The sequence below is a fragment of the Temnothorax curvispinosus genome, unplaced genomic scaffold (assembly GCF_003070985.1).
Source record: "Temnothorax curvispinosus isolate PA1 unplaced genomic scaffold, ASM307098v1 QBEX01002880.1, whole genome shotgun sequence".
In the NCBI taxonomy this organism is placed as follows: domain Eukaryota; kingdom Metazoa; phylum Arthropoda; class Insecta; order Hymenoptera; family Formicidae; genus Temnothorax; species Temnothorax curvispinosus.
Window position 1 is genome coordinate 145,308 of NW_020212660.1, and position 8,728 is coordinate 154,035.

Sequence of the window (8,728 nt, forward strand, 5' to 3'; positions counted from 1 at the left end):
ATGTTAATTTGTCGATGACGTCGTGTTTAGGAACGCCATGATCGTTTCGGTAAATCAGTAACAGTATATTTGTTCGATAAATTAATTTTGCTGAACGAAATGTTACCAGGTTAATTTGTTTTAGACGTAAAAGATAGACGTAGATACATATCATAATATGTGTATACGACAATCGATTTAATCACAGTGTCCCGGCGGACTGGGGATATATAAGGTCAGAACTTGGCATTTCCATGCAGCGGGAGTAACTTTAGCTGTGCTCACTGGCTCTTAAAAATGCCAGCTGGGGTTCCTTAATTAATGCAGACGACGTAAAAGCTTAAATGTCAGTTGCTCCTTGACGTAAATTAGGTCACCGTTATAAAAGTTTTTAATGAAATATACAACTACTGATGAGAACGAGAATATAATACTTTAAAAGTTGAAACTGAAAAAAGTGCGACTAATATATTATTTAGCATATGAATGAATAACTAAAAAATAAAATTAAATAAAAGTAAAGTTTGATGAGTATAAAATTCTCTCGAATTCTTGAAATTTATTTAATTCACGATTAAAAACATTTTGCTTGTGTAAGCTTTTGAGAAAGATTTTAGCGATTAAGAATATGTTTTATTATGTTTGCGATTCTTTCGGGAAAGAGAGTCGCGCAAAAAAGATGCGAAAGAGGAAAAACTGTCACGTGCTGAGGAAGAGAAAAGAAGTAACATATCTCTTCCGGAATTTAATGGCCCTCCAGACGGTCGAGGCGCAATTAAAAGTTGCGGTCGAAACTAACTAAACCAGCCGTAGTTTGATTTAAACGTTTCCGACCCCCGTTCCGCTCCTACGTGACGTTGCTTAATTGCATTTAAATGGATGGCGGAGGAGATTCCGCGAGGTTCCATCTTCGTTGCTTTCGAAACCCAGAAAGCTCGACCGAAGGGAGTTCACCGGCGCGATTCGGACTTTCAGTAATCACGATTGAGCAAAACATCTTAATCGATCGGCGACGATTTACTCTTGCCTCCAAAGCGGGGCTCTAGTTAAAATTGCAGCAGAAACAAGTATCACTAACACTATAATAAACATGGATATAATATATCAACCGTTGACTTAAAAAAATTTCGTTTTAAAAGTATACTTAATTATTACGCGGCTGTCAAACGAAAATCGAATACTCTTTCGAGTTCAATTTTAGAAACATTTTAGAAACCTTCAATTAACTCAAAACTAATCTTAACTAAAAACCAAGTTCGGTGTATAACGATCAATATATTGTACCTAACTGGATTTATCTTATCAAAGATTTAATTTAATTGTTGAAGTTAAAGATCCTTGTGTTACGACTGACAGTTTTGCATGAAGTTTTCATTACAAAGACATCAAATTAAAATTTATTTAGAATATACAAATGCATATTATTATATACAAATTACAAAAATTCGGAGACGGAGTATAAAGCTGGTCTCAAGCTTTGAAGCTTGGTATTTTTGTAATTAACGATAGCTCGGATATCTCATTGTGTCTCGGTAACAAGGCCCCGAGTTTACAGTTCTGAAAGAAGAAGGGACAGCTTTGCGAAACTCGCACACATATACACCAGTGAGAGATTCACAGATGTTGCGAAAATGAAAATATCGTTCTCCCCGTCTCTCGCGAGCTCTCTCTATCTCTCTCTCAATCTAGCCAGCGAAGCGAGAAATAACTGCAAATAACGTTCGGGGATTACTCAGTTACCGCGATACACTTGTACTCCGGTACTCTGGATCCTTCCATCGTGGCCCATGGTGCAGTAACTAGGTTTCCACTTCCTATCTGATGTACAGAGAGAGAGAGAGAGAGAGAGAGAGAGAAAGAGAGAGTTGCTTGCACCTTTGTGACAAATATCTCTCGTGTATGTACACGCTTCTCAGCCATGGCAAGGGAGAAAGAGAGAGAGTAGCATAGAGAAAAGGAGAGGGAAAAAGGGAGAAAGAGAGAGAGATTCCGGACAAAATACGTCCCACTCGACACGTTCACTGACAAGGGGAATTGAAAAGCTGTCTGGCAATCCGGACGGCTTATCCCGGTCCATCCCCGTCGTCTCTTCTGCTCTTTCTCTCTCTCTTTCCCGCGAGCTCTGCTCTGTTTCTCTCAGCAACCACTCGTTCAAGGGAGAACGACCCTTTTGCTGGTTTCGTCTCGGTCTCTCTTTTGTGCATGCACGGCGGCCGATTAACGTCTTCAAGTGCCGATAAACTACACTAGGGCCACTTCGCTAGTTATATATTTTTTAAATGGATGGAAAATACGTTAATCGGTTATCCCGCTCGAGAGTAGATCGGCATTAACCCTTTAATGCTAGCAGTTTCGAGCGAAAAGTGCGAGAGGGCTTTTAATTGAGGGGTCTGTACGTAAGAAGAACAAACTCAACTTGAAAAAAAAAAAACGAGCTGGAAGATACATTTTCTAGCTTTTTCACGTATTTTTAACATTCAAGGTTTGCGTCATCTTTGTAATTTTTTAATTGAAAGTAATTTAAAATCATATAGGTGAAAGAAACCTTGAGATAAATTCTCCATCGACTCGTTGGACTCGAGCCGCGGAGAGAACAGAGAGACTAATGTAGCGATTAACATAGCAAATAACGAGGAATTTCGATTGGCTTAAATTAATGTCTCCATTAGAAAGGAATTAATCCGTAACTTGGCAATTATTTCCACATTTTCCATTTTCCTTTCGATATAAATATCACGCGTATAATCATTACGCGCATATTTATTGCCGGGGCAAAGCAGCGACACGGCAATTAACATCGAGGTCGCCGGTGGAATTTTCGACGGTGCTCGGGTTAATTATTCCGCGGCAATTTAGCCGGTAACGAGCCAGCGCGGAAGCGGTGGCGGCGGCGGCGGCGGCGGCAATTGGGTGCCTGGTAGAATTATTGTAGCAACGTGGCCTCCGCCCCGACCATTTACATCGTAGCAGCAACGTAATACTACTCGACTCCGTCCCTAGAATTTGCTCTGCGGTTTGACTGCTCGTGCGCCGGCAGTGTTGGGTGACCCTCTCGTCATCATCAATCGCGATAATTATTGTGTCGGTAAATACCCCCGCACGCGTACAAACGAAAACACGCGCAGAACAGGTCGAGCGCACTTACGGAACCGGCGTGCGACACGATTAAACGTTTCTGATATATGCGGACATTACACACACAGCGTCACGGTTTCCAATGAACGTTGCCAACGCGGTAATGATGATGCCGCCGCCGCGCGCCGGTCGCCGCAACATCAAAGACGGATTAAGGAAGCGAATCCGTGGTCGTCACGAAGGCTTATTTAGATCGGGCGGCATCCGATGCGACATCGATCAAATATACGGGACGGATGTACACCGTACCGCAAAGGTTTGCTTTGATATTAAACTCTTCGGTGAGCGTGATATTGATTTTTTTTCCTTGGAAAAAGCTTGATGAGAAGATACCGTTTCTATCACGACTATTTAATACTTAATACGTTATGTGATGATAAAAAAAAACCCACATGCAACTAAAGTTTGCTTTGGTTTAAGGAAAAATAAAGTTCTGTTAGTTAATTATTAGGTCGTTGCACTTTGTTTAATAATTACCTCTGTATATAAAAAGATAAGCATCGTTTAATTCGCTTTTGGCTGTTTAAATTCCAGCTAGAAGAAGAAATTCCCGATTCCAGAACTGTCGAGCGAAAAAAATCAGCTGGTCCCTGGCCGGCTGTGGCCTAAATGCTTCATTTCGTGTGTGCGGCGAGCGATTTCTCAAGGGGTGAACTCGATTAAACGAGCGAGCGTCGGATACGACGCTTAATTCGATTAACTTTGCGGCGGCAGTCTGTTTGCCGTTGGGTCGTATTGCGGGAAAATATTTCGCTGGCCGTTTACAGGGGAAGACCGTCGCACGGTCACGCATTACGCGGGGGTGCGGAGCTACTTTCCTTACAATGCAAACATACTCCGTTATTAAACCGCGCGCGGACGTGTACCTTTATTCACTTACCAGCGAGTGAATAAGAGTCACGACGTAATAAATTGCTTTTCGGGATAAGAATCGACGGTTTGTGCTATGCAGACTGCTAACGATAACGTGACTCCTCCAAAAAGGAAAACAAAATTTACATATTGTTACTTGCATAAATAAGTAGACGATAATTTCGTTTTTTAAATATATTACATACCTTCAAACGTGTAAAAGAAATGAATCAATTAATTCTTTAATTAATTTCTTTCCTAGATAATCAATTTAGACTTTTGTCCTAAGATTTCTTAAGAGCTCTCTCGCTTGTGTGTGTGTAAAGATTTCCTAAAAGATCTCTCACGAGACGTGATCGCGTTGTGACCACGTGCTGGCCACGTGCGATCGTAGCGGCGCGACTATTATCAGTCTACCGATCGCAAACACTCGACGATAAGCGGCAATACCGCTACCGCTGGAAACATGTTCGTCGCCTCATGGCGAATCCTCCCCGTTGTCGTACGAGGACATAATCGCACGCGCCCGACAAACACAATCACGCCGCTGTAACGCTAGCGTGCCCACGCTAGCCGCGCACGCGATCGACCGTTGCACGCGACGGTGACGGTTGCACCCGGCTTTCTCGAGAGGCAATCGTGACGAGAAGTACGTCACGCTCCTCTTTGCAATTGTCGCACAGGTAGAACACGAGGACCTCTCCCCGATCTTTATCCAGTTAGTTTGACTAATACATTCCTTTTGGTTTACTTTCGCGAAGTACAAAGTGTCTTTGTACCCCTACAAATCTGTCGACAGTCGTATAAACCACCCGATAAATCTTCCGATAAACCTTCTAGGTCGGAACTCACCGTTTCTCGGGGAGGACTCCAGCACTGCGGCGACGTACTTCGTCCGCTGTGGCTGCTCATCGCGGAATTCGAGGCCGAGTGAAGATTCTGAAGGCTCGCGTTGAGCGGCGTCACCGGATCGTCCTCCGTCGTCTCGATGTCGACCTCGTCGTCGGAGTTGTCCTCCTTCTGGCTCGCGTCCGCCGGTCGCTCCGGGATGACCGCCGGCTCGACGATGGGCGGCCCGCGAATCACCGGACGGAACGCGGATTGATGCAAGGGTGGATTGACGGTCGGAATCAGCGGTTCCGTGGGGCTGGAGCCGCTTATGGGCGGCGGTAGCGGTCCTGAAAACCGTCAGAGTGCGATTGGTATCTAATTGAGATCGAGTCGATGGAGATCGATTGCAGAGAAATAGCGTCGTAGATAGAGGATATTTTATGATTAGTTCTTTACGACTTTAGTTTTACATCAATAGCTTTATATTCCGGACGTAAAGCATAGAAAATATGATTAACAATCTTGATTTGATGATCATTCATTTGTCAATTTAACGAATAACTTGATTAACATTGTACATGATATAACAAAAATTATCACAAGTGCTTGAACTAATCAAGCAATAATCCAAGCCAGGAAGACAGATTATTTTTAACGCTGAATTTGACAAATTCTTGAAAATAGATTTAGATTTATACGCTATTCTTCAATTATTTAGAGATTATTTTTTATCTCGCCTTACCGGGGAACAGGACGGGACTCCGCTTAGCCAACCAGGGCAGGGCGTAGGACGGAAATGCGAACGGGCTGGGTGTCTTGGCCGCGGCTACCGCCGCCGCTTGCTGATGCTGATGCCACACGTAGTCCATGACGAGGCTGCGGGACAGCGGCAGGGGTAGTTCCGGGAACGGCGGTACACGGGGATGCGCCGGTGTCGGCACCAGGGTGGGCATCTGCGCGGCGCTGGTCGGCGACGATCTCGGCTGCTTCGCCGGGCTCGGCGATTCCCGGGAGCCGTTCGAGTTGCCCAACAGGCGTTTCCTGGTGCCGCCGTTGAACATCGCTTTGACGTCCTCCCAGGCGTGCGTCACCTCGTCCGGCGGGGTGCCGGACAGTTTCATGTGCCGGCGCCATGAGTTGAAATTCGCCGCGTCCGGCTGCACGTACTTGTCCGACGGACCGATACGATGCGAATGGAAGATGAACTTGTTAGGCGAGAAGAATAGACCGCAGTACGCGCACTTGATGCACTTTGCGCGTGAGCTGTTGTAACGAGCTGGCAGGAAGGCACCGCGGCAGCCCCAGGCGCATTCGTGGTGAACGGAGAACGCGAAATCTTCGGGCAATCTGCAAGGCGTATCATGCGAATATTTATACAATTGTGTATCGAAAAGCGAAAATCAATAATGTTCAAAAATTTGAAGCTTAACAAATGCCTAAGTAAACATGTATACAATCTAAATGTTCAAATAAGTCTCGTCTATGAAGTTAATTGTCAGACTACATATTTTTATAAATCAGAACGAAAATTATTCGACACTTTTGATTTCTTGTCCGATAGGAGTAGCAAGGTCTTTTGCGAAAATCAATGCAATTTTAGGAGAATCGTGGGTTGCCTTGTACCGACCTGGGCGGTGCGTTGTCACCGAGGAAGGACTTGCAGAGACGTTCCGCCTCCCTGCGTGTGATCATGCCGCATCTACGCGAGGATACCGGCATCGCGCCGGCACGACGAAGTATCTCCAGTTGAACTGGCGTACACTGCACGCAGGTGATGCCCAACGCTACCCGACGATTGTGGATCTCGTTGTAACTGAACTGCTTCAGCAGGGTGTTGCTGATCTGTGCCAGGCACAGTCGCTCTTGGCCCTCGATCACCAACGACACGATGTGGATCCCGTAAAGCGACACGGTACCCACCTGCAACTCCTATCGGTTTAGATGTACTACGATGCCCTCAGATTCGGGCGCATCGCGAGATGTTCGCTCCCCGAACGACTCTGGCAATTCATGAAATTATTCTAGTAGTTACAAATTCGATGCCAAATCGATATCGCGTAATGTTAGATTTCTGCCTGTCGTGAGAAAAATAAAATAAAAAATCCAACGTTACATGGTAATAGTATAAAAAAGCTCTGAATTAGTATGTAATTTTATAAAAAAGTTGTTTTAATTTTTCTTTCACTCCTCTCTCTCACGCGCGAGTAATCATTTTATGTTGGCCTATATAGATTTGTATAATTTCTAACATTTTAATTTGTTTCATTTAATTTCAAGACTTACATTCCCGTGTCTCTGCGTTACCTGATTCTGCTTCGGATGCGATTGTGGTTGCGGTGATTGCGCCGATTTTTGCGAAGAAGTCAGCGGCGGCATCGACAGCACCGCCGGCCCATCCATCCTGATAAAGAGATTATTACCGGATTACAGTATCAGAACCTATCTAATTGCAATCTCGTTTGTAATAATCTTCAGTCATATCAGGTCGAAGTACGAATTAATGTTAGACGAAGTTCGCATACTGGCAACGCAATATTGATAGACTATAACAATGAACACTAATATTACGCTGAGCGTAAAAATTATGTATTTTAATTATCGAAAAATTGTCTGAAAATCATGCATTTTAATTATCAAAATACATAACGCATTTGCGACAATTAAATGTTAAATTAAAATTAAATTAAAATTAAAAATTAAAATTACATTAAAATTAAATTAAAATTTTTGCAAACAAAAAACCGCCTCAGTTTCTGACGATACCGCCCAAAATGTGCATCTTGCAAATTCCTATACTGTTTCGTTTAAAAACAGTAGCTTTTATTGACTTTTCCTATAATTGCTCGAAAAATTGTGATTGTTTTAACAACGTTTTGAGAATTGCTTGTAATTTTGCGCGGGCTATATTGCGTTATCCGGTGCCCGGGCCTATCCGACCTAATGGAAAATGCAACGCCGATGCGACGCGACAATAATTTGCCTCTCAGCGCGGTTTTTATCATCATCGGCGAGATTGATTATAATCTCTGATGTTTTACGGTCGCGCTCGTGCGCCCGTGTCCGATAATAAATTCCGCGTTTTCCACTCGCGTTAGAGGGAATAAAAAAAAAGCATCCTCCTCCGCTCTCCCACCTCTTCCACCCTCGTTGTAATTATATTTATTACACTTTATCGATTAGCGCTTTTTCTCCCTCTCGACGTGCCGTCGCGTCCGGTGATGCATTCAGCTCAATTAAATCGGGCCCTCCTCGTTTTTGCTCTGTCCCGATCCACTGCCACGCGATCGCCGGCCAATTAAATCGCGAGCAGTAACGCGACTTTTCATAACGTAAGCGGCAACGCGCGCTGCTCTCAGACCACCATTTATATTCGATCTTTTTTTTTTTTTTTACAAAAGAATGGAGGTTAAAGCTTTCCGATAATAATTTCATAAAAGCGAATATGAAAACTGAAGGTTGGATTATAAACGACATTCGCAGACTAGGACTAGCTTCGCAAAACCATGGCATCATTTCGCTTATTTTATACAGAATTATTGTTCCATTCTTTGTATAAATCCTGATTTGAAAAATGTAGACGAGTCATTAAATAATTTCGTCAATTGGAAACTGGCGAGTAACAATTCTAACAGTTGATTATTTTATAATTACGGAATTTTATATGTATCTTCTCAGACGTTGCATTTCTATTATCTTTATACTTGACTCTGCCCGCTCTCTGGATCCTACATTGAAGATGGATTAATCGGCGGCAAAAGCACGATCGCGTTTATCCGAGATTCGGAAAACACGTGTGCCGATTAAAAGGTGTGATTAAGTTGTTCTCGTCGCCGTCGTCATCGTTGTCGTTGTCGCTCGAAGGGCCCTCCTTAATTATCGGGCGGTGTGATTAAGCGAATCCAAAGATCCGCTGAAATTAAACTCGCGCGGT

At 43.7% G+C, this 8,728-nt stretch overlaps 1 protein-coding gene across 2 annotated transcripts in view; it reads right to left on the minus strand.

The window, feature by feature from the left end:
- The window catches only part of LOC112452034 (SKI family transcriptional corepressor 2), a 43,947-nt gene that overhangs the window by 19,842 nt on the left and 15,377 nt on the right, over positions 1-8,728 (minus strand). Inside the window, exons 2-5 of one of the 2 annotated variants that reach the window (XM_025012038.1) lie at positions 7,102-7,198; positions 6,425-6,717; positions 5,540-6,144; positions 4,819-5,144 (exon numbers count right to left, since the gene is read on the minus strand). In XM_025012038.1, coding sequence (XP_024867806.1) covers positions 4,819-5,144; positions 5,540-6,144; positions 6,425-6,717; positions 7,102-7,197 — 1,320 coding nt within the window. In that variant the 5' untranslated portion in view covers position 7,198. Of the gene's footprint in view, positions 1-4,818; positions 5,145-5,539; positions 6,145-6,424; positions 6,727-7,101; positions 7,199-8,728 lie in introns of both variants that reach the window. The other variant, XM_025012037.1, reaches the window with a different exon arrangement.